At 45.3% G+C, this 25,949-nt stretch overlaps 2 protein-coding genes across 3 annotated transcripts in view; both read right to left on the reverse strand.

The window, feature by feature from the left end:
• The window catches only part of bltp3b (bridge-like lipid transfer protein family member 3B), a 55,673-nt gene extending 44,265 nt beyond the window's left edge, over window positions 1–11,408 (reverse strand). Inside the window, exons 1-2 of the mRNA XM_062518524.1 lie at window positions 11,132–11,408; window positions 343–505 (exon numbers count right to left, since the gene is read on the reverse strand). Of these exons, the coding sequence (XP_062374508.1) occupies window positions 343–505; window positions 11,132–11,175 (207 nt within the window). The 5' untranslated portion in view covers window positions 11,176–11,408. The remainder of the gene's footprint in view (window positions 1–342; window positions 506–11,131) is intronic.
• A 580-nt stretch (window positions 11,409–11,988) lies between these two features.
• cep83 (centrosomal protein 83) lies at window positions 11,989–24,871 on the reverse strand. Of its 2 annotated transcripts, none has more exons than XM_062517618.1 (16): window positions 24,793–24,871; window positions 23,315–23,538; window positions 22,751–22,901; window positions 22,013–22,105; window positions 21,362–21,493; window positions 20,742–20,993; window positions 20,254–20,385; window positions 19,508–19,622; window positions 19,112–19,256; window positions 18,780–18,929; window positions 18,211–18,286; window positions 17,074–17,231; window positions 15,109–15,238; window positions 14,660–14,763; window positions 13,685–13,850; window positions 11,989–12,666 (listed from the first exon to the last, which is right to left on the reverse strand). In XM_062517618.1, exons 2-16 carry the CDS (start codon window positions 23,521–23,523, stop codon window positions 12,436–12,438), a joined length of 2,244 nt encoding a protein of 747 aa, XP_062373602.1. In that variant the 5' UTR covers window positions 23,524–23,538; window positions 24,793–24,871; the 3' UTR covers window positions 11,989–12,435. The 2 variants fall into 2 exon arrangements, with proteins under 2 accessions (XP_062373602.1, XP_062373603.1); XM_062517619.1 differs by having other exon boundaries at window positions 23,315–23,535; window positions 24,793–24,853.
• Window positions 24,872–25,949: the final 1,078 nt, after the last annotated feature.

Genomic DNA, 25,949 nt, shown 5'->3' on the forward strand with positions numbered 1-25,949 from the left:
AGGAGAAGGAGCAGGACTCGAGTGCTTACCCGTATGGCGGCCTTGTTGCAGAAGAGAAAGGGGAGGAGAGAAGAAGAAGGAGAAGGAGAAGGAGGAAGAGGAAGAGGAGAAGGTTGAGGAGGAGGAGAAAGAGGAGAAAGAGGAAGAGGAGGATTTGAAGAAGGTGGAGAAAGAGGAGCAGGAGAAGGAGGAGGACTCGAGTGCTTACCCGTATGGCGGCCTTGTTGGAAGAGAAAGGGGAGGAGAGAAGAAGGAGGAGAAAGAGGAGGAGAGGAGGAGGAGGAGGATTTGAAGAAGGTGGAGAAAGAGGAGCAGGAGAAGGAGCAGGACTCGGGTGCTTACCCGTATGGCGGCCTTGTTGCAGAAGACCTTGTTGATGGCCAGCCAGGTGGGCAGGTCCAGCATGTTCTGCAGCGTCTCCTCATCCAGCTCCAGGTTGGTCAGCTGACCCTCCCCTTTGAGCGTGCTCAGATTGATCTTATCCGGGGACAGGTTCTTGGCAAACCTGCAGACAGAGGGGGACAGAGAGGTGAATGATGGGGATGGATGGTGGCTGAGGTGCTGAGAACGAGGGAGCAAGAGAAGGATAGAGGGAAGGACAGACAGAGGAGGCAAACAGAGAGAGAGAGAGAGAGAGAGAGAGAGAGAGAGAGAGAGAGAGAGAGAGAGAGAGAGACAGAGAGAGACAGAGAGAGAGAAAGAGAACACGGACAAAGATGTACCCTGGCTAAGAGACGAGAGAGACAAGCGTTTCCTTGCATGCATATCTGTCTAGATATTATGAGATAGATAGATAGATAGATGGATACTTTATTGATCCCCAAGGGGAAATTCAAGAGCATTTCATATGAAAGTTAATTTGACAAAGCAAAGGGAGCTCCATGGTTGCATAACCAGTGTTTTTGTGTCCTACAGGTGGTGTGAGCTACCAGGTCATTCTGTCCCCGACACAGAACTGCCGCAAGAGTTGCTCTTTGGACACTGCTACTGACCTTACAAAAATAACTCATGTGTGCGGCTGTTCGTGTTTGCGGTGAAAGAATCTGTGGATATTGGTCTCGTGGGGGAAAGACTAAATGTAGTGCACCAACATGATTTGATGTAAAAGCACAATGGTTGAGTATCTTCATATCAGCCAAGCTAACAATTTCAGGGAGTTGGGTAAATGTGCATGTGTATGTGTGTTGTGTGTGTGTGTGTGTGTGTGTGTGTGTGTGTGTGTGTGTGTGTGTGTGTGTGTGTGTGTGTGTGTGTGTGTGTGTGTGTGTGTGCAAACTGATCAGTATGTGTGTTTAGAGGGCAGTATTGCCATTAGCCAGATTTCACACACTCACTCACAAACACACCCATCTACGTGAACATGTATGTGTGGGAGATACCGAGAGTCAGTGCAATGTGCAAGTGACCGGCTATGTGGAGGCAGTACCTGCCAATCGTTCAAAGCTCATCCACTCCCCATCCTCGTCCGTGACCCCTGTCTTTCTCGTCCAGCCCTGTATTTGACTGTGCAGTTAATGGTTCACCTGCTGGATTCCTGACAGGTCATTAGCCTTTGTGGCTACATGTTGTGCCGCTTCCTCCCCCCCCCACCAACCCCTACAATCTGCGCTCTGTATGGGTCAGATAAGAACTAAGCACACTAATTTCCCCTGCCGATCACACACAAAGCACAAAGGCCTTCATACATCACGTCTGTTTCCTAGATACATCAGATATACAGAGCAAACTAAAAAACAGCAAAAAACAGACATAAAGAAGCGTATGCTTGTGAACGGTTACTGAGTCTGTTTCTTTTACTAGCCATCTTCATAGTTATCTAACATGTTGTGAACAGTCCTTTATTTTGTATTAAGAAGTGAAAATGAAGTACACAATTCTATATATTTTACAGAAACAAGCACAATCACTTATGTTTCTCTTCCAAATAAAGACTCTCTAACACACACACTGTCTGTGTGGGCTTGTGGCAACTGTACAGGTAAGCTATCAGAGGGGCATTTCATCAAATCTTGAAAAAATGTAAGCAAGCATGAGTTCTTTTCTATTAGTAGAGACTGACTGCTGAATATGGCTGACACTGCATGAGGGAGTCAGAACACTTCTCTACGTTCTCAAGAGATCGGCCTCACTTGGGGAGTTTCCGTAAGAACACGTGAAGGGTTTGTCCAGATCAGAGACAGGCTACCTGAGTCTCCCACACATTCTCAGGGGTGAAAAAAGAACCAGGACAGCGCTGATGCTACAAGCATATCCTTTATTATTCTGAAATGGAGGTCAAATACGTTTGGGTTAGTTGGCCTTTCAGTTTGACAAAATGGTTACACCTGTGATGTAATGCAAGTCCTCTATGCACCAGTCTGTCTGAGAACAATTTAATGACAGTGAGTGAATCGAATCTAGGCTAGGCACTGTATTTTATGGACATTGTGAAGGTTACCTGCGGCTGTTGATCAGTATCACACATTTATAGTGGTGCAAGGAACATTGGAGGCTAGGCTAGGCCCACACATCTTCCATTCTGCAAATGAGAGTAATTAAACAGGAGGAGAGCCATAAAAGCAGAGAGGGTTAAAGCGGAGTAATGAAGGATCTTTGATAAAAGCTTCCCGCATTCACGCCCACTTTCATGTTTCCACGACTGCGCCACTGCATGTCTCTGATGAAAACTAAACAATGATGTCTCTGACTCTGACCAAAGCACAGAGGACAGAAACTCATTCAAACAAACGCATAAAAACTAACAGCCTCAGTGTGTGTGTGCAATAGAAAGGCAATTGAAGTATAAAGCCTCTGTCTGGTAATCCATCAAAGGAAGGCCCCTGCTCCTGACGACACATTGCAGGAGGCTTGCCACTCTTTAAGTGTCTCAAATTGGAACTGGGGGAGAAAAGTCTGAAACGTAATAAATATGGTAATAAATGGAGATGACTCATAGATAGTGCCCAGCGGATCTAAGAACCAAAGTGCCACCATTTAGAGCGGCATTGATGAGTAACCACGGAGATAAGCATGAAGAGAAAGTGGAGTTGATTTTTCTACGAGTGTTTGCGAGAGCGGTGGTTCAAGCTCAATGTAGAGAAAGGTATAGGGGGCGGCCGGGCAGTTGCGACATGGCGGCAGAAGGTTCCCAGTGTGAACACACGAACACACGCACACACACACACACACACAAACACACACACCTTAGCCGCAGCAGTTCTGCAACACATAGAACACACCCTGTATGTCTCAGGCCTGGATGCCTCCACTGTTTGTCTGGGCACTGAAGATCATGCAGGCTTCACTAAATCCAGTCTATTTCTCACAGACCTGAGAAGACCGTCCCTGACCCCGAGTGATCCAGCAAAGGGCTATTAACTCCCTTTTTTCCTTATTGGCTGAAGTCAGCACGCCGATTGCTTCATTCATGTAATCTATGTTGAGATACTTTTAGTCCACCACGGACGTCCACATAGATCTGCTGAATGGGCCAGTCTACACTAATAAGCTGTTGACTGTAAACCAGGCTGCCAGTAGAGACCACAGCCAAGGTCATGGCTTTGTTTCCCTAACGTCTCAGTACAGCAACTCAGCAACAATCACTCCTACGGGGCAAGTAATATACCACTACAGTGGCCAACATGCATTATACTGCACTGACTCTAATAAGTGGTGAGGGGTAAACTAGGAATAATAGAAGGGTGTTGTTGCACTCTGGTGCTATATGCAGCCTATGTTACTTTATTGACGACAATTTGCCCCTATGGCCTTCTTCAGATCAAAGATGAGTTAATGGCATACCAGAATCAAATTTATTAAAGTTAGCACGCACAGGGAATTTGTTTCCTTTCGATAGCACTGGCGATATACAGTATATAGGTAATATACAATACAACACATTGGCAATGGTTAGGCAAAGCACAATGACTCGATAAGACTCTCTCTCTCCCTGTCTGTCTCTCCCCGAGACACTGGCTGCCCAGCTAATCTTGTTTACTTCGTAATCTCACACTTAGCAGAAATGAGCCAACCGCCTGAAATACAACGGGGCAATTAGAAGATCAAAGCTTAACACACACATACACATACACATACACATACACATACATACACACACACACACACACACAGGTAGGTACATTGCATCCATCCACACCATGCAAATGTAACTATGGCACTAAATGTAAGCAAAACAACTGAATAGGACATAGGAGAGAGAGGGAGAGAGAGAGAGAGAGAGAGCTCCACTCCACCTTAGTCATCAGTATGCACAATGCCACAAAACCATGTTCATGGGCCCCCACATACAGTTGCAAGGCTCGTGCTTTTTAACATGCCTCCATCTGCTACAGACTACGACAGACATGAAGTCGTGGCAGGGTGATGGAATAACAGGAGAGAGAGAGAAAGAGAGAGAGAAAGAGAAAGAGATCAAGAGAAAGAGAGAGAGAGAGGGAAAGAGAAAGAGAAAGAGAGAAAGAGAGAGAGAGAATGAGACAGACAGAGACCAGAAGAGAGCAAAAGAGAGCCACGTCACAGACACACACACACAGACACACAGACACACACACACACACACACACACACACACACACACACACACACACACACACACACAGTGAAGGAGCAGTAGGGGAGGGTGTCCAGTCCACAGCAGCATGCAGGCAGCCAGAGGATCCTCCCATTCAGTCCGCCACTCCAGAGGAAAACATGATGTCAGAGGAGGACAGGACAGAGCTCTGGCCTCTGGAAACTCACTGCTGTTCATCCCCCTCTCTTTCAGTCAAGCTCGCTATTCCTCTTTCTCTCTCCCTCTCTCTCTCTCTCTCTCTCTCTCTCTCTCCAACACTGAATCTATTTCTCTCGTCTGTCTGTCTGTCTGTTTGTGACATTTCTATAGTATATCTCTGGACTGTATCTTTCTCTTTCTCTTCCCCTTTAAGAACAACAACAACAACAACAACGTACAGGGAAATTAGGAGTTTGAGAGGAGGAAATGAGAGACAAAGAATGGAGAAGTGACAGGGTGCATGTAATGAAAGAAAAGGACACATTTAGATCAAGAGGGAAACGAGACACCCTTGAGAGAGAGAAAGAGAGACACGGAGAATGATGGGGAGAAATGGAGTGATAGAGAGAGAAGGTAGAGGGATAGAGATGATACAATAGAGGGAGGATAGGTGATGGAAACCCAGAAAGAGAGAGAGAGAGAGAGAGAGAGAAAGAGAAAGAGAGAGAGACCATTGAAGGTTCCTGTCTGAATTATTGAAGAGCACAGAGCGCCAACCTCTCCACAAACACAGCGTGACGTACGGTAGAAGTCTCTGAATGAGGCTACACACACACACACACACACCACTATGCAGATGATGTGTGTACTACACACACACACACACACACACTATGCAGATGATGTGTACACACAAACACACACACACACACATTATGCAGACGCAGCCATACAAGTACACACACATATCTGGCCAGACTTCACGGTCACGTCACCGGCCCCGGGCTGTTAAATATTTATCCCCATACACTTGCCACTGCTGCTGCTATCGAGTGTCGGTCCTCCACAGACCCGGATCAAGGCAACACTCCCAGCCCTGCAGCCCAGAGACAGTGCAGGCGGGCTGGGCATGCTACCACAATCCCCCCCCTCCCTGCCAACACCTACCATGGGAACGCCTAAATGGAGAGGTGTGTGTGTGTGTGTGTGTGTGTGTGTGTGTGTGTGTGTGTGTGTGTGTGTGGTGAGAACAGACGTGAGGCGTACCCAAGGACAGCCCCTCAAGTACATAACCTTATCACGGAGACTGACTGCATATTGTTCTGACAGGAAATAATAGGCTAAAACTGAACTGACTTTGACAAGTCAGAAAAAAAGCAATCAAGCCACGGTGACACATTACATTTGATGGATCGAATACAGGGCCCAATGTTAACTTTCAGAAGAGGTTAAAAGTGGTTTCCATCTTGGCAACCAGTCATGAGGTGCTGGTTGCCACAATTTAGTAGCCAAGGGCAACCAGGCAACCATTAATGTCAAGCCTTGATAAAAATAATTCATTCTTTTGATAAATTAATTTTTGATGAATGAATTTTCAACCACGTGGACTTAGAAGACCCGAGGGCAGAGAGAATGACAGAACATTGATGAGCTTCTTAGGAACGTTTCTCCAACGTTTCTAATTTGTCATTATGGCTGAGCTTGGCAGTGGCCCATAAGAGTGCAATAAAAACGTCCTTTTCCGGTGGAGGGGCTGAACTGAAGAAACAGCTGATGTCCATACTGCAGTTGCATGGTTTTAAGAGAGCTCGGTTGATTTAATTTATGGTTACAAATAGCAAACTAAAACAAAGATTAGCCTAATGGCCAACAACACTCTTGCCTTCCAAGTGTGAATAGCCTTTTTCCACTCAGAAGGAGTCATTGCCTAATAAGTCTTTTTCATCTCTTGCCTATAGCCCTAGCTCCACTGACATTTGTGACATATTGGGGGTTGTGAAAACGGCGGATGTTGTCTGCAACAGACAGCCATCTTCCACCATTCACACAACAGTTCTGTGGCAATGAGTCGGCACACACGGACACACGCACACACACACACACACACACATACACACACACACACACACACACACAGACAGAGCAGAGTACAGTATAACGTTATTACAAAACCCATTTTACTTCACCAGCCACTTCTCTTATTGAAAGCCCAGTTTTTCCTCTGGAATTTAATAACCACTTTTAAAGAGACAATAAGGTGCATTGACCCCATTTTACCCCATTTGTCCTGTAAACTGAAACCTGCAAGGATGCAATAACAGTGATCCATCCATGCACTTTAAAAAAGGCTTGGTCATGCAAAAATAAAGTAACCCAGAAATGTGGCATTCTCCTGTGAAGGAAACGATGCTAAATTACTGTGTAAAATGAGTAGGCCTGTAACTACTGAGTATTAGGCCTAAGCATATAAACCAAGGAAGTCCAATTGGCTTAGTTCTGGTTGAACCCACCGCTTTGCCTCATCTCTAAGACTCTTTAGTTTACCTCACATTCACAGTCTGCAAATCTAACCGTTCAAACAAACAACAAACAGACAAACAACAAAACAGACAAACATGCAATGAGAACGCAAGGAGAAGGAGTGTGTGAGAGCAACAGCCCCTAAGGGAAGACAAAGAGCCAAGTGTCTCTACACACACACCCTCGTCTTCACACTATGCGTCCATCCAGTCAGCACACTTCAGCGCACACAAATGACATGGAGCAGAGGACTGAGGTCAGAGCCGGAATTTTCCTCACATTCCAGAGGCGCAGTGCGGAATCTGCATTGGAATTCCCTTCCCCTTCAGGAAGCTAGTAGGAAGAAACTACGTGGAAATGGAGGTGCAGGCCTAGTCCCAAACCAGTGATTTCACGGCAGCACAATGGCGGAGGGAAGACTGTTGCCATCTCCACAGTGAAAGACTGACAACCAGAACAGCTTTAGCTACCCTGAGGCCAATTAGGCTAGAGGATCCCTCTGTCTTTCCAATAAGGGACCATTAAGGCCAAACTCACACACGTATGTGTGTACACACACACACACACACACACACACACACACACACATAATGAGTTCAGTAAAATGTCAAAGCCTTCAACAACACATTCATGCAGTATTAATGCCTCACTGTCAGAATGTTTCAAGTAAGTCTGACATCCATCCAGCTCTTATGAAAGACAGGCAAAGACAGGCTTTCAGAAAACTGTACAAACTTATAGAGACAGTTAGGCTATAAAGTTAGAAGATCAGGTAGGGAGGAGGGAGTAGGGGTTTCTTACACGCATAAACCAAGACGTTTATCTGAAACGGCTTCCTCTGATCTACAGAGAAAAGACTAGAGCTTACACACTTCATTCACAGCAATCTGAACTGATGCTCAACACCATGTGACATGCTTTAACTTGATAATGGTTTTAAGTAGATCCTCCAAGCCCCCACTAAGACTAGGGTCCCTCTCTACCACCCATAACCACCCGGCAGCATTCTGATGTGCACTCATTCTGCCCACGCTGTACGTCAGGTTACAGTGTTTGGGTCTGCATGTCACCGCACTGGGCCTCATTCATTGGGAGCGAATGTCTGAGCACCCTCACCATCCCAACACACACCAGCTCCAAGCGATCCATAAAGTGCATGAATACACACTCTACACACACACACGCACACACACACCAGACAGATGCAGTAATGGGAACAGACAAGTGTTATTGATAATACTGACAAACGGGGTAACGGAGGAGACCAGGACAGCTCCACTGAGAGCAAAATGAAAAGCGGTCATCTCACCTTACATGGTGTGTGTGTGTGTGTGTGTGTGTGTGTGTGTGTGTGCATGTGTGTGTATGGGTGGGTGTTGTCTATGGAGGTTTATCTATCGGCCATAGCATGGCTAGGAGCTGGATAACACTAATGTGCTTTGATCTCAAAGAATGCTACTTGACTTGAGAGGCCTAACAGCATCGCTAATCGTTTTAGCCCAACTGTTACAATGCCAGCACACCCACAGCTAAAGCTGCTAGCCTTTGTTGCTGTGTGAGTGTATACAAACAGTACCCTGGGTGTCTGTCTCTCTCTCTGTGTGTGTGTGTGTGTGTGTGTGTGTGTGTGTGTGTGTGTTTTCGGTCCCTTAGAATCCAGGCCAATCTGCAGGCACTCTGCTTATGAATTTCCATGCTCATGCTGAGATTTTTCCAAATATGTCAGCACAAGAGTATTTTTTTTTTTTTTTTTTTCTGATCGGCATTAGGTCTACCAGCAGCAACAAGCCTCACAGACATCAAGAGCCTTTCTTACATCACGCCTTTCTTGCAACATGTCTGAGTGCTACCTAAAACTAGGCAATAGGCTGCACCCAACACCGCATACAACTCCATGTTTTGATCACAAACATAACTTCCCAAAATATTTATTTATTTGAAGGGTATACAAAAAAAATAGAAATAAGACAGCACTGTCACTGCTGTCCACAATAGCAAAAAACACAGGGATAGATCAAACAGGCATGAGTGCATGTGTGAGTCATTTGAATGATCTGTTCAAAGAAACACCTTAATCTACCAACCATCTGCAATCTCTTGATGCTGGCCTGGCACAGCCTCATGTGCAGCCACGGCGCTAGAAGAAAAGACTTATTCTCTGCGTCGTGTTGCTACCTTCAACAATGATTTCTGTTGAGGAATAAACAATGCATGGCGTTGTCCCTGTGGCACGGAGAGGTGGTTGTTGTTGTGACTGAGCGAGGCTTCCCCACCAGGCCCCAACCTGAAGCCCAGCTGGTGGGAGCTTAGCAGAGCTACACGTAGGATTCACAGGGGACCTCCGTTAGGGGTCGATGGGAGTCTCCGCAAGCCTGTTTTTCCGGTCTTTTCCACAGCCCAAACCCCTTTGTTCTTTTTTTTCCCTCTCTTCATGAATGACACGACACCTATTTTTGCTTGTTAGTGGTGGCGGTGGTTGAGGAAGACTGTGGCACTATGTGCAGTAAACTTGGAAAGTACACATTTTAGCCACACACAAAAACACACCCACACACACCCACTGATGGTAGATTGCTGCTGACTGATCAATGAGTCACAAAGCGAAACGCACTAATTCAACTCAGGTATTCATGCTGCTTGACTGACACCTTATCACAACAATCTCCATGTGTCATTGTGCAACTGCAAACAAATTCCATGTGTTTCACCTGCGGTTTGACCTACATGCTAACCTCTCCTACAAGTTTCTCTATACAGTAACTCACTGACTGAAACCATAACTAGGTGACAAAGTACTGAGAGATCTGTTGTTGAGTCAAGATGCCAAATGTTGTTCTGCAATTCAGCATATCTGTCTGATGGCTACATCCACAGTCATTCAAAATACAATTAGGGCATTCTCCTCCACCTTTTCTCTGGCGTACAAAATCAATAAATAATGCAGGAGTGCGGAGGTGGCACCGTAAACAATGGGCACAGCATTGGCATGGACTGCTCCCCATCCCAAAAGACAAGGTTGTTATTGACCATGTACACTGGTCTTTGGCAGAGAGATGGCTTAGAGATGGTGCAGAGAATAAGAAGGTTAGGTCGTGTGTGTTTGTGTGGAGTGAGTGAGGGAGAGAAGAAGGTGTTAAAACTGCCTTGACGTAGGATATCAGGTGGAGGCTTCCAGTTTTGGAAGGCAAGGCGATTTCTAGTCCCTAATATGCAATCACTTCATTGGGGATCAGAGACAACAGCACTGACGTCATGGGGAAAAGTGGGGTGCTAGTGCTTTACCTTTGACTGAATCACCTAACGTACAGAAGTTGACGTTGGCTAGTTCGACGACAGAATGACACTTTAAGGGTACTCTCTTTTGAGGGCAATACAATGACAACTTCGGGGTACCTAGATGACAGTTCTAGTGACGTTAGCAGGGTATGCTAGCTAGTTGGCTAGTACGAGAGCGCGCAACTTAACAGACCACCCGATTGTTTAGCTAGCTATAACGTTGGTTGTCCATTTGGGGATGTAGCCAAGGTTGGCTTCCTTGCCAAGTTACACCCTAGTCTGACACTGAATAGATGGCATGCACGCACAATTACAAAAGGAAGTCAACGGTGCTTACAATCACTAACGTGTTTATCATCACAACTAACGCTAGCTACTACTAGCTACCATTCAGTAATACCATGTTAGCATAGGACAAACTGCATATCTAACAGTCTACCAAGGTCTTTATATCAACTGTTTTGCCTGTACCTAGTGATGCCTGAAGGCTGGCTAACGATACACTGCCGAAAATCTTACACCGCTTTGCTTGTTAAATTAATACTGTCTTGACAATTAGGTGACGTTAAATTACTAGCTTTAGTATGCTCCGTTAGTTGACTAGCTAACAAGCGTCAGACATTAGCATTATTAAGTTAGCTTTCTAGCTAGATAATTCGGCATGAAATTCGTGGAGTTATCAACCCATACAGGCACCCAGTATGGTGTCAGACAAATTGGATATGTAGTTATTAGCTGCCCAGCTAGCAAGTAAATTAAAGTCAGCGTTTATGTTACAGAAACTGTATGTTAGCTAGTTAACGCCAGCTACACAATGGGTAACGTTAATGTTAGGTTAACACTGACCTGGAGAGATGTTTCAAGATCTGTTTCTTGATCAGCCCAGCCATGACCGCATAAATGATTTATCCTCAGATGCGGGTCAAATGATCTATTCCGTTCATTTTCGTCAGTCGTCCTTAGAACAGGACTCGCCTCCTTCCATTAAAACAGACGCTGGTTTATCTGACATTTCCTATAAGTGAAACACTCTGTATGTTTGCCGACAGACAGTGCCAGACCGCATAGCCGCTCTATGCATGCAAGAGTGCATAGAGCTGATCACCTGGAGACGCGACGCGAAGCGGCCTGCACTGTCAACGCGTCGTATGGGCGGGGAGAGTGGCGTCATGTCTACGATCCAAATCGAGGCACTGTGATAGGAGTTTCACATATGATACTTGTAAGTTGTATTCTATCTCTGTATGCGATTTGAAAGGTGATTGGTTGGGGTTACTTGATTTCTGAAACCAGTATTTAAGTCACGATTTATGAGGTCAATGTATGAGATATGTTAGGGTCATAAAAATGTGTCATTCAACCCTCTGAGCTGCTGTTCAAACAATGCCTATATTGTAATAACTTTGCTGCCATGGCTGATTGACTAACATGTAAAATAGAAAACCTACTGAGACAGTACACCTTTGTGATAGATTGGACCCAATGTAGCCTTGGGCAGTATTACCATAATGCTGGCTGGCCTCAATGTCCACCGTTCTGATCTTCTTTATCCGGGTAGCCTACTTATGAGGTTTATTGCCTTTTTATATTAGTGAGGACTGGGGGACACTATGCTAAGTCCTGACATTCCGACTGAGACTTTATTTGTGAAAACACCGGAAAACAGAATAGGTTTTCAAATCAACGTAAAAACAAACTGCCCGTCAGTATGAATTCATCTTTACTCAACACAGTCAAAAACAACTTCTCAGAGGATTATTGACATACCACTATATGTACATCAGACTCAAGTCCAGTCCCACCAAACACGCTGAAGTCTGCTGACTGTTTGAACAAGCCAAAAACCTATACTAGAAATCCCTGAATGCAAGTGGGGAGACATTTCTAGCTGTAAAACATTTGACAGACGTAAATAGTGCAACCATACAAAAACACTGATTCAATTTTAAAAACGGGAGGGTAACCCATTAGCACACACTCAAGTGCAGACATCTTTTCAAGTCTTCAGCCTTTGGCACATACATGCAATGACTGTAGTTTAGTTTTTGTTTGTTTGTTTGTGATGTTTTTTTGTTTTTTAAAACTCCATGAGTAATTTAGTCCATGTCTTAAGGTCAGGGGTCACAGGGGTCACAAGGGTCAACCGAAGGTCAAAGGTCGGGCAGGGCATCGCGTGAGCTGAGGCTGCTGTGCAGGGGGATGCCCCGGTGGAAGTCCCGCGGGCTGATGCCCCCGTCCCTGAGGCTGAAGTCGCGCTCGCGGTCCCGGTCCCGGTCTCGGTCCAGAGGGGGGCCCAGCTCCTCCAGCTGCTGCTGCTGACTGCACTCCAGCTCCTCCAGACGCCGCCGCAGCACAGACAGCTCCCTCTGGTGCTGCTCGTCCTGAGAGAGAGAGAGAGAGAGAGAGAGAGAGAGAGAGAGAGAGAGAGAGAGAGAGAGAGAAAGAGAGAGATTCATAAATAAGTAAGTAAAGTAAGTAAATTTAATTTCTAGAGCACATTAAAAACAGTTTCCACTGAACAAGTTTCCTTTTATATAGTATTGCACACGTTTCCTTTCATTTATAAACTATATAGTAGTATTTAGTAAGTTTCTTTTTTAATGTTTATGTGTTGACCTTATTGGTTCCAAGCAGATATTGTATCTGTTTGTATTGTTGTATGTCTGCTTTGGCAACACTGCTTTAATGAGTCATGCCAATAAAGCTACCTTTGAATTTGAATTTGAATTTGAGAGCGCGCGAGGGAGAGAGAGAGAGAGAGAGAAGAGAGAAAGAATGAATGAATGAATGAAAGAGAGAGAGAAGGTAAGAAAGACAGAAACAAAGAAAAAAAGAAAGAGAGAGAAATGGATATAGAAGATTTGATGATAAGAGTGGCAAAGTGGGAGAACGGCAGATAGATCAGGCGACGGAAGAAAAACAATGTAGTGGACAAGGAATGAAGGATAAGGAGAAAAGGATACAGAGAAGCAGAGGATGATAAAAGGACAGATGGTACAAGGTCAAGAATAAAGAGTATCGCAAGTAAAGAGCCTGTCAGACTAGACAGATTGTAGATTGTAAGCAAATTGTAAATTGTTGCAAATCTACAAAAAAAAACCCACAAAAGCTCAAAAGATACAGAGCTAAATAATCCATTTCCAGAGCACGATGTTCTTTTAAAATTGGTCAGCTGACCACTACTGACTGACTGCTACTGTGTAACTGTAAACTGTGCTCATCCCCCCTCCAGAGTGAGTGGACGCTCCAGGGCACATTTCCCAAAACATTAGTTGCTAACCCGTTAGCAACTTAGCTGGTTAGCAATGGTAAATTGCATTGCAACCAATAAAGTTGCTAACTTAGCAAGCAACTACGGTTTTGGGGAACGCGGCCCTGAGCGGGCCCCCATGGGGTCACCTGTAGGTGGGGCAGGAGCGCCTCAGACCCCGGGAGCAGCACTGAGGGGGGGACGGGCGTGGAGGACATCTGCTGTCCCAGCAGCAGCCTGCGGAACTCGCTGTGGCGCCGCTGCAGTTCCTTCAGCCGCCGGTGCATCTGAGCGTGCTCGTCTGAGTAGGATCTCCTACACACACACACACACACATACACACATACACACACAAACGCCCGCGCACGGACACACACGCACACAAACGCCCGCGCACAGACACACACCGCGCACAGACGCACACACACACACACACACACACAAACAAACGCCCGCGCACACACACACACACACACACACACACACACACACACACACACACACACACACACACACCGTGCATAGACACACACCACGCACACACACAAAAACACACACACACACACACACACACACGGTTAATTATGTTACGTTTTAAGGTACAGCAAGCAGAGCAGGTGGTGGGTGGGGAAATACAGAAACAAGGAAATGGGAAGGCCCATAGTCAAATAGGCAACCTTTCAGTCATATATAGGAAACAGATGTTACACAAGATTCTTAATCTGCAACAATAATGCACAAAAGGTAAGACGACACTTAGACACAGATGTACAGTATGAAAACATAAAATGGCACACCAAGAGCTACATTTACAACATCCTGTGTTTTTCATACACACGGAGGAGAGTAAACACACAAACACACACACACACACACACACACACACTTATGAGTGCATGCATGGTTGAGCATGTCCATATGCTTAAATACATATTTGAATAAACGAGTGAAGCTACCTAGTCAATAGCTATTTGACTGCCCGGTGAATATCGACTGCAGATGTACACCCAGTGGCTCCACATTAAGTGCACCGCAAATGTCAAGGAACATTCATGACATTAAATCCACAATAACCGAGTCTGAAATGACTGTTTACTTATTAGGGTGTTATGAACAGGACATACTTTTTGGCTGTGCTAACTTCAATCTCCAGCTCTTCCACTTTGGCTTCCAAGAGCTGGATCTTATCCAGCAGTTTCTTCTCCTTGGCCTCCGACATGGTTTTCCTCTGAAACAGACAGTATAAACAGAGAGAGAGAGAGAGAGAGAGAGAGAGAGAGAGAGAGAGAGTGAATCTAGTTTTCTTTAACCTATTTTAAAAATAGTTCCTATAAGTTTCATTTGTTTTCACTCCACCCCAAACAGATATTGTATCTGTTTGTTTTGTAATATGTCAGCTTTGGCAACACTGCTTATTTGAGCCATGCCAATAAAGCTCCTTTGAATTGAATTGAGAGAGAGAGAGAGAGAGAGAGAGAGAGAGAGAGAGAGCAGCTATATCACTATTCATTGCCCGTCCTAATAAACTCAGGGTACTGGAAGTTGTTCTGTTTCTCCCTGTTCCCCTGCTGACCTTCTTCTGGGCCAGTGCTGCCCTCTGCAGGCGATCCTTGGCCTGGCAGTGCTTCTCCTGGAGCTCCGCCTCCTGCTCCTGCAGCTTGTGCTTCTCCTCCAGCCACTCCACACGCCTCTCCTCCACCAGCCTTCAATGAATTGAAGGAGAAAATGAATGAATGAATGAATGAATGAATGAATTTTCAATTTCAATTTCAATTTAATTTCACTTATAAAGTGCCAAAACATTACACGTCTCATAGAGCTTTACCAGAAGCGTTAAACATTCAGAGAGAGCCCATGGGTAACAGGGGCGAGGGTAAACTCCCTAGAATTGGAGATACATATAGGAAGAAACCTCGGACAGATCCAGACTCAAGGGCCCAACCCATCTGCCTAGGGGCCAGTTACAGTAAAATGAATGAAAGAGAGAATGAATGGATAAATGCGTAACAAAACACAATCACATAAAACTTCAGTTGGACTGATATCTCAAGTGGGAGTTAAAATATACAGAGTGCAAAAGAACAGCTGGTCTAAAAGTGATACAATGCCTGTTCATGAGGTTTAATGTGTCTCTCATTTAGAGTTTATACGTCCTCCCTCGATCCTCACTGATTTACATACAGAATGATGGGGCGGCAACAATGATAGTCTATCCCTTCGTCTATCTTTCTTCATGTAGATCAGTGAGGATTGAGGCCCGAGGAGCGAGGGAGGACATATAAACTCTAAATGAGAGGCACCCCTAGAGTCAGGGATTCAAATCTATAAGCAATTCTCATTGGCTGCTACTAAAATGAAAAGTATGGTGGCCAGTGCCTTGAAACTGTTGTTCTAAATGTAGTTCAATTAGAACCTCTTTATTTAATATTACGTTGTACGTTGTTCATTAAAACAGGATTATCACCACTACTTGCAGCTGAAAGCATTATCAAAGCTATAACCACAGCCACGAATACCTTGTATCTCCCATTACATGCTGTACCCAGGCAAACGCCCCATTCTGAACACACACTGTGAGGAATCTCATTTGTATGCATAAGCAAAACCTCTATTCTGCTTTAGCAATATTGGGTGATTCAACAGCTCAGGTAGCTGGTCCTGTGAAGTGTGTGACCAGCAATCTATCTACAGCTTTTTATTTTTTTTATATTCCGATTGAGGCTGAACATCCACAATGGAGACACAGAAAAAAAAAACATCAAGAGTATGAATACACTTGTGGGTCTCTTTTGAAAAGCAGAGAAATGCAGACTGAAGCAGGCTGAAGTGGGGAAAGGATGCATTCTCTGTACACAAGGCTGATTAATAAAAGATCACACAGCCATTGAGGCATAACTGCTGCAGGGGCAGCTCCTAGTGTGAAACGTGTGTTGCATGTCAGATAGCAGAGCTTGGCTTAAAGGTAGGGTCACCTGGCTGTCCTTCGATTGTGCACCAATAGTCATTGGTGTGCACGTACGGTTAAAAAAAAAAATCTACATAATCTTACAATTCGTACACAATCCTGGAACTGTAAACAGGGAAGAAAGGTGTTGGCTCGGACCGTGCCATTAACAAGCCAGTCGATCAGCACATTCCTTCAGGGGCCCAAAAGGAGGGGTGTTTAATAAATTATCTGTCGAGCTCAAATACCAGCAATCTTTCACCGTAATCACAGACTCTATCTTGGTAGTACTAGGCTTTCAGGCTACATCTAGGGTAGAATGAGCTATGCATTTCCGATGTTCAAGTGCATGATCAGCGCTGTGCTGAAGCGGTAGCCTGGTAAGCTCAATGGTGTTTTTTGCCCCCAACCAACGGCACCTTCCAGGCAGCACAGCCTGAAAGGCACTACCTTTACCCTTTTCCTAACCCTAACCCCCTCAACCCTCATCCTACCCCTAAACGGAGGGGAGTAGTGCCTTGAAGGCAGCGCTGCCTGGAAGGCACCGTTGAGGGCAAATAATACCAAAGACCAGCCTGCTCCTGCTAGCCTCACCTCTCGGCCTCCTGCTGGGTCTTCTCCATCTGGCCGCGGGTGCTTCTCAGCTCCTCCCTCACGCGCTCCAGGCTGTCCCTCAGACGCTGGTTGGTGTCCAGCAGCTCGCTCTCCGACTGGGACAGCACGCCCAGCTGGGCGTTCAGCTCCTGGTTCCTCTGAGAGGAGGAGGAGGAGGAGGAGGAGGAGGAGGAGGAGGAGGAGGAGGAGGAGGAACGAGGTAGGATGAGAGGACGGACGTGAGCCTGGACACGGGTCTTATCATTAGTGCTACATGCAGGGCATTTTCTGTGCCTGAAATGATCAAATACATTCAAAGAGAATATAGAGAATAGTCTTTCTTGACAACGTACATGGCTGAGCTCAAGCCTGAAGTCAGGCCCCACGCCTGAGCTCCATCAGGCCTGTCCATGGCTGTATAGCGGCCGTGCACACAGATAGCTGCAAGTGCGTATGTAGTTCTTATTCCCTCCACGTGGAGTTGGAGCCCATGCAGTCTGACAGGTATAGAGACGTCTGCAAAGAGCCGTGCTTTCACTCTCTGATGATGCCATTTACCTGAATCGAACCGTAGTGGACTCTAGTGTAGTAGTTGCGGGCAGTATAACATTGACCTACAAACTTTTGCATATGGAAACGATAAGGCCTACTGTATGTAGTGTAATGAAGCTTGTGCGGTAGATCATACAGTTAGGAATTATGCATGAGTTGAAAGTTATAATAAGGCATGCAATTTTAATGAGTTGTGGAAGGGAAAAGTTGCTGAATAAAACCAAATGCTAATTAACTGTTTAATCAACTGATCTGCATTTTAATGTAATGTCTGCTCTTTGTAGGCTGGTTGTAACTGAACACCAAGGCAGGTGAAATGTAATACTACAACACCTGATCTTTGCAACTGCTATGTAGTGTAATGTAACATAAGCCATGCGTTGCAACTTATGCATATGCGTGACCTGCTGCGTCATAATCCTTAAATGTATCACGTGTGTATTACCATGCACAGTTTGTAGCTGGACAAGAAGGAATATCAAATGAATGAGTGGGAAAGCTAGGTGGTCAATAACTATGGCCAGGACACAGAGGAGACTCCACTTGACAGAGCACAGACAATGACATGTCTATGTAATAACTCACCTGTCTCAGCTCTAAGTTCTCTGACTGTTGTCTTTCAAGCTCCTCCACCTGAACACCAAGTTGTTGCACTTTCATCCTAAACACACACACACACACACACACATTTCCAGTTTAATTCTGCATTCATTACAACAGTCCACATTTCACTTAAAACAGCCATCGGCACTTTTATTTGGCACATTTCTGAACAGATAGCTGTGAGATGTGACTGGCTTGACCATGGAGGTATTATAAGAACTGGAGAAAGGTGAACAAGTCCCGCCCCCATTCATTTCAATGGGAATGCTAGGCTAGTGAAAATTGCCAAAATTGAACGATTTTTTCAGGCTTCAATGTGGCGTTTCAAGGGGCTTGTTTCCGGTGCCATTTTACTTAGCCAGAAGAAAGCTTTAAGGAGAGCTCGTGCCCACACTAAGCTTGTGCATGAGCTGAGAGTGGAACAGCCACCAATCAGCATGAGGAGAAATGGCACCGGACATGATGTATTTCTGGAAAATGGCGACGAGGAAGTGCCTTGCTAATTGGCGAAGCTAATCAGTCAAATCCTGACCCCCATGGGCTTGACTTACCTGAGACTGTGTGCTTCCTTGCGCGCAGACTCCTCCCCCAGCTGGCTGCCACGGATACGCTCCTCCCACTCTTCTCTCTGCGCGTTAGCTGCTGCGTCCTGTAGCGCCCTCTGCTGTTCCAGCTCCCCCAAGCGGTTGTCCATCTCAAGCCTTCGAACATGAACACAAACTCATTTATAAATTCAGTCCACACATCACACATTGTAAACAAACACAGACACACAGACAACATCTATGCACATGGTATAACTCACACAAGTCCCACACAAACACACAGAGAGAGCTAGAGAGAGAGAAAAAAGAAGAGACACACAGGAAGAGAGATGGCTCACTTCTCTTCTTGTACGGCGGCCATTTTGTGGAGTTCCTCCTCGCGGGCTGCCTGGACCCGACGCACCATCTCCCTCTCCTTCTCCGTCAGCAGCTCCTTGTTCCTCTCCACCGCCATCCGCAACACCTCCAGATCAGACTGCAGGGCTAGTGGGAGAGCAGGGGTGTGGGGATGGGGATGGGGTGAGAGAGGAGGAGACGAAGGAGAGAAAGAAAGAATGGAGAGGGATGGAGAGAACAGGAAAAAAGGAAATAAATACAGAGAAAAAAGACAAGAAGCGGGCAAGCCAGAAGGGGAGAGGGATAAAGGGCAATTGTCATGGACACATGAAACAAAATACACAACACACACTATACCACTGTAAAGACGTTTTGCAAACAAGAGAAATGTTGTGTACCATCCACTTGGCTATGTAGTGTGTCCCGCTCTCTCTCCAGTTCTCCTTTGGCTCGCACACTCTCCAGCTTCACGTTGGTCAGCTCAAGCTTGTGAGTGTGCTTCATTCCTTCCGCCTACACAAACACGTCATCAGCATATAACAGACATGCAACTAATTGCCTCTTCAAACCATTTGACATCTTGCAGCTTTATTTAGTAGAGATCAGTTAGTCCAGATTTTAATAATAGCAAAATTCCTACTGGTCAGCTAATAACACATAAAGTCATTACACATTTAACAGCAAGCCAATATATATTCATGAGATGTATATATCACCAACATGACAAACCCTTCACACTTCACAAACGCGTTTTTTGCGCCGACGGCGACAATTTTCAATGTAAAGTCTATGTAGCTCAGCGCTCACAGCGCTGAGCGCCCTCGGCGGAAAAAAACGGTCGGCGCCGACCTTTTTTGTCGCAGCGCTCAGAGCGCTCAAAGTTGAAATCTGTTCAACTTTTAGAACAGCGCCGGGCTCGTCAATGGCACTTCTCGTTATAAACCGTCTCTGGTTTTGGTAACTTAGCAACAATAAACACTTATCGAAGCGCCGAGAGGAGGAGGTTTTGGGCGCTCTGGCTGTAAAAAACGCATTTGGTGGACACAGCACCTAAGCCACCTCAAGGTCATTCCATCCTTGTCATTTTAAAATGTGAGCTTTGATAGGTCAGGGGTGAAAGGTGAAAGGTGAGGGGTGGGCTGACCTGGCTGGTAAGCATGTTGACCTCTCTCTCGGCCTTGTGCAGCCGGGTGGTGAGCTGCGAGTTCTGCTCCTGGCTGAGCTGCAGCTCGTTCTCCACCCTCTCCAGCTGCATCCGCACTGACTGCTTCTCCGCCTGTCACAACACCAACCACAACCATTACACATCCAAAACACACACACAGAAGTGAGTGAGCGACTACGTGGTCAGATGAGATACTACCACTCCAGGCCAGTATTAATAAACTATTCCATCTGAATGCAGACAGATGAGAATCTACCAGGAAAGATGAGATTCATCTCATTCCAACACCTCAGGCCAGTATTAATGAACTAACACATTTTAAATGCAAAGCACGTTTTTACACTAGATGTGGTGCAGAATGTGCCTACACTCCATTGCTGACCCATTTGCAGTATGATATTTTATCAATCAGTCATACAGAGACAAAAAAAAAAAAGAAAACAAAATTCTCTGAACCCCTTACTGACCTCCAAGGCCTTGACCGAAGCCTGGGTCTCGGCTAGCTGGCGCATCTGGATGCGCTGCACGTTTTCGGCCTGGGAGCCGGAGCTGTCCCTCTCGGCGCGGAGCTGGGCCACCTCGGCCTCCAGGCCCCGGAGCCGCTGGTGCAGCTGGGCCTTCTCGCGCAGCAGGGCCTCCACGCGCCGGCCGTCCCGCGCCGGGTCGCCGCTCTGCAGCTGGGCCGCCAGCTGCTCCTTATCCTGCTCCAGACGAGACACCTGCGCAACAGGGGACACAGGGGCATCAGCGCAAAGGGCAAAGGGTTTGCTTCGTTACCCATACTAGACTAAGCACACTTTGACACATGTTCAGCTGGGGAGATCCTAAAATAAAAGCACAATTAAGTGTTTTTTTTTAGCAGATAGCTTTAATCCAAAACAACTCAGACTTGCTAAGGCCAACTGTGGTAGTGGTGGTGCTACCATTGCTTCACCACGGCCACTTCTTATATGGGACATGAATTGGATGCATGTATATACTGTAGTCTATTAGTGCTCCACAACTGAAGCAGGAAAACTGGCGTGTCGTTTTTCCAGACACATCAGCATACACACACACACACACACACACACACACACACACACACCTCAGCGTCATATCGCATCTTTCTCTCCTCCAGGACCCGAGTATGCTCCTCCCTCTGCTGGTGAAGCTCGGACTTGAGGTAGGTGAGCTCATATCTGAGCTTATTGTACTCTGAACGATACTTCTCTGCCTCCTGAGAGACAAAGAGAGAGAGAAAGAGAATATATTTTAATTATTTTAATACAGATAAAGTGAGAGACAGAGAGAATATATATTTATATTGTAGTGTGAGAGAGAATAACACGTATAGATTCTAATAATTAAGAAAATAATAACTGATTGTGATTTATTCCCAGCTATTCAAAAAATATTTTTTGAAAAGTTTTAAACGAGGCATTTTACTTCAGTTTCAGTCTCTAATTTCCATTTCTATTTAGTTAAAGAACATTTACAAACATTCCCAAATATATACTCTTTTTTTAGAGAGTGAACAAGTCCAATCCTCTTGAGGGGAATCCTGTTTCCACTAAGCACAGCAGCCCCAACACACCAAACACTAGAGTCACCATGGCAATTTCCGTTGGTTGCCATTGAGATGACGCCTGCAGCTGCAGCTTCCTGAAGGAGTTTGCTGTGAGCTCCCTCCCTCCCTCCCTCCCTCCCTCCTTCCCTCCCTCCTTCCCTCCCTCCCTCCCTCCCTGCCTCCACTCACCTCCTCCAGTTTGTTAAAGCGCTCCCTCATGGGCACCTCCAGCTCCTGCTGAATCTGAGCCCTCAGCAGCTCCTGCCTCTGGGGAGTCATGATCTGACGGAGAGATGCAGGAACAACACCAAGAGAAGATGATCAACACACACCTTAGCACATCCATCCATAAACAGATGCTAATCCTTCCTTTAATACACACACACAGACACACACACACCAAAAGATGAGGTGTCTGCAAAACAAGCTCTGAGTGCACAAGCATCCTGAATTTGTATCCTTTGTATGTTTAGAAGGGGTCTTAGCAAATTGATTTGAAAGCAAGTTCTCTGGAGCTAGTTAGTCAAGACACAAAAGGTAGCAAATGAAAATCTGATGTGCTCAAAATGACCAAGGTGTTCTTTACGTCTGGGAAAAGCTCAGTAGACGCCCTCAAAGCAACCTCTGATTAAAAGTATATTGTACAGACAATGCCTTGAATCAGTCTCCTCAGTCAACAAAAGCAAAGCAGTATCTGATTAAAACGAATTTCTGATTCTTTTGTTATGATTTTTTAAATGGATTTTTTGCTGCTTTGGATTTATCTAAAAAGTTAAATGGATCCACTGGATCCCTCTCCTCCTCTCACTGGAACTCGAATAAGTCGTCCAGCAGCGTCCCCCATCTCATAGGAGATCCAGTCAAAGATCTTTGATTACTGAAAGCTCCGCTTTTAACCCTCTCTGACCCAGTGCATCTGTAGGCTACCTGTAGCCGCAGCTCCTCCATCTGCCTGGTTTTGTCCAGCAGCTCTCCCCGCAGCTCGGTCAGCAGCAGCTGCAGCTTCTCCTGCGAGGTCTGCTTGTCCGACAGCAGCCGCTTCAGCTCGGTCTGGGCACGCGTGTACTCATCCTGCAGCCTGCAGCGGTACACACACACACACACATGGGAAAACACACACACACATTCAAGCATGGACACAAACCAAAAAAACACTCAGAAAGACAATTACAGACCAAGCACACACAAACACACAAACACACACATATACATACACACACACACACACACGCACAGCAAGGTCTTTCAAAAAACAACTGTGTTCACCTAAAACAATTGGTATAAAAGTATTGGTAAACAATACTACCCTTAAATCACCTGTAAATATAAGCATCAGTTACAGATGTGCAAATCTGGCTTGAAGTTACAATGTAACTTCATATACTAGAGAGGGAAAATAATCATCACAAATAAATGCCTTATTTCAGTTGCTTAACCACCCCACATACCATCCTTACTGCATCCCATTACTGACTCATGGATGCCAATTACCTGGTGTGCTCAGCTTTGAGGGTCTGGTAGTTGGTCTTGTGGTGTTCACAGCGCATCCTCTCGTCGATCAGCATCTTCTGCAGCTCCATGTCTGAAGAGCCCAGACCCAGAGACGCCCCGAGCAGCCCGACGGGCTGCTTACTGCTCCCCATATCCAGGCTAGGGAGCACCAGGGGAGGCATGGACTGTGCCAGCGCCAAGGGGTTCATCCTGTCCTCCTCCTCCTCCATGACACACAAGTGTGAGTGTACGAGAGACAGAGAGTTATGAAAAAGAAAGGGACAGCACACAAGCAAAGAGAGAGAGAGAGAGAGTGGGAGAAAAAGAGGGAGAGATGCACTTCCTTTTATAGCTACTCCTCCCTGAAAGGTGAAATATTCAAAGGACCTCAAACAAAAAGTGAAATCCAGCAATCACTCCGAAATTGCTCCAAATTATGCCTCCCACTGTCACTTCACGACCGAGCACAATCAGATCCCTCGCAAATGTTTTCGATAATGACAACGTTCAAGTCGTTGCCAGCGACACAACAACTACAGCGAATGGGGAGCAATCAGACGAAGACAACGGCTTGGACTCTTGTGAGAGATGAGTGATTAGGGATCCAGCTAATCATAAGAGGTCACACAAAGTCACCGTTGCCAGGGTGATGACTTTTTTTTAAAACCACTCGTGATTCCCAACTCTCAAAGGCTCCAGGCAAATCCTAAATGCTCCTTCAATTAGGTGATTTCCAAAGATTTCCCAACTGGCTTCTGTTGTGGATACGCTGGCTGCATTACCAAGGGAATGTGTGCTTGATGACAAACGACAGTCAGAGAGCTTGGGCAAGCATTTGCCGAGCTACAAGGTGACTGTAAAGTTACAGGAAAGGTAGCTCGGACAGGCGAAGCTGTTGTGCACTGTAAGCTGAATAAGTGACTTCGTGCTTGTGTTTACATAATTTATGATGCACTTGGGAGACACAGCCAATCGTAATAACTTTTCATGTGAGATCAATAGTTCGTTACCTTTAGTAACTTGGTGATTTTGCTCTCTAGTATAATCTAGGCACTCCTGTTAGTATGGATTTAGCTAGGATATCCAGGATAAGCCAGCTGGTCGTTAACTAGCAGACTTACGTTCAGGTTAGCTAACCTCGCTAGCTAGCCAAAGCAAGAAGTTATTAAAATCTGCCTCATTTAGCATTAACTTCGTCCATAATAAAGTCCTGTGCAGCAACACAGCAAAGACACAACCAAATCCCCATCATGCACTGATGGCATACAAACACCAGCTTTCTAAATTTAAAAATGGCGCTTTTTCTTCAAACTTGACATTGTGATGCTAGCAAGTTACCAGTTACGCTAACTTTGACTATCCAGTGTTTGATAGGGGCACATGCATGTGAAGTTCACGATTAGATCCATATTATGTTGTCATGTCATAATATTCATATGGATACACTATGAACGTTATCTGATGAAACTGGCCCTTACCTCAGGCTGAGAGGACTCCCCTTCCTCAAGTTAGCTAGCAAGCAGGCTAGCGTTCCATCCATCAACTACCGTGACCACAGGAAAGGACTACAAATGAAAGTTGAATGACGGGAGTTGTAGTTTTATTTTGGGGTTCTTGCTCAAAACCAAAGATCATAGATAGCTAGCTCTATGATTTTTGTTCAATACTGTCAGTCCTCATTTTCGTGGTGCTTTCACGTAAGACACTCTGTACAGTGAGTAAGTTAGACATTCAACTTAGGCTATGTATGTAATTGCAATGGAATAACTAGAAAATGTAATTCCATGGAAGGAATTACCATTGCATGTAATTGTAAAAAGGTTGCTGTGTAAAACATTGTATTAGGCTAGTTAAAAAGAGAACATAGGCTAGAATAGATGAATAACAATAATTACAGTTCACTGAAATTACTTGGAAACCCACATTTAAAAAGTGATTCATGAAAATGCATTAAAATTGTGGATACTATTTTGGAAAACAACTCTTCATTTTTAAAAATAATAGACTGAAATAAAGTTGCCAAATTCAAACGAGTTGCAAGCGCTGACACTTTGTTTAGTAGGCCTAGGCTACAGGAACTGTTCACCTACAGTGAAACGAATGATGCTATGCAGCAACAGGTAGGCTGAGGAAATTATACGAGCAAATATAACGTTAGCTAGCTTGCTAACAACAAACATGATGGCAATGATGAGAATGATAACAATGTAGCTTGTACTGTACAAACGACTGTGAGAAGGCTTAAACCTAAATGGTAGCCTTACTGGCATGTCTATCAGGTTGGACGCTGAGTTAAGACTGGCGTGGAAGCTAACGTTACATTTGATTGTTGTTAGCTAAATATAGTGCTTACGTTAGGGTTTGACTGTCTAACTATGGTCCCAACGTCACCTAGAGCTAACCGGTTACTGTAACGAAGCAAGATAGGAGTGGGCTACTGCAGGAGAGAAGACGAGGACGATAACGTTCCGTGGCATGGTATCAACGTTAGATTGCTTCTTCTAGTCACTAGTGTTTACAGCCAGAGAGGGTTAAGGCGGAGCAGATGGCTAATGAAGAGGATTCTTTGACAGCTGTAGCTTAATGAGCACTACGTAACAGTCCATTTCTGCCGCCAAAGCGTCTCAACGTTAAG

Source organism: Sardina pilchardus, chromosome 17 (assembly GCF_963854185.1).
Source record: "Sardina pilchardus chromosome 17, fSarPil1.1, whole genome shotgun sequence".
Taxonomy (NCBI): domain Eukaryota; kingdom Metazoa; phylum Chordata; class Actinopteri; order Clupeiformes; family Clupeidae; genus Sardina; species Sardina pilchardus.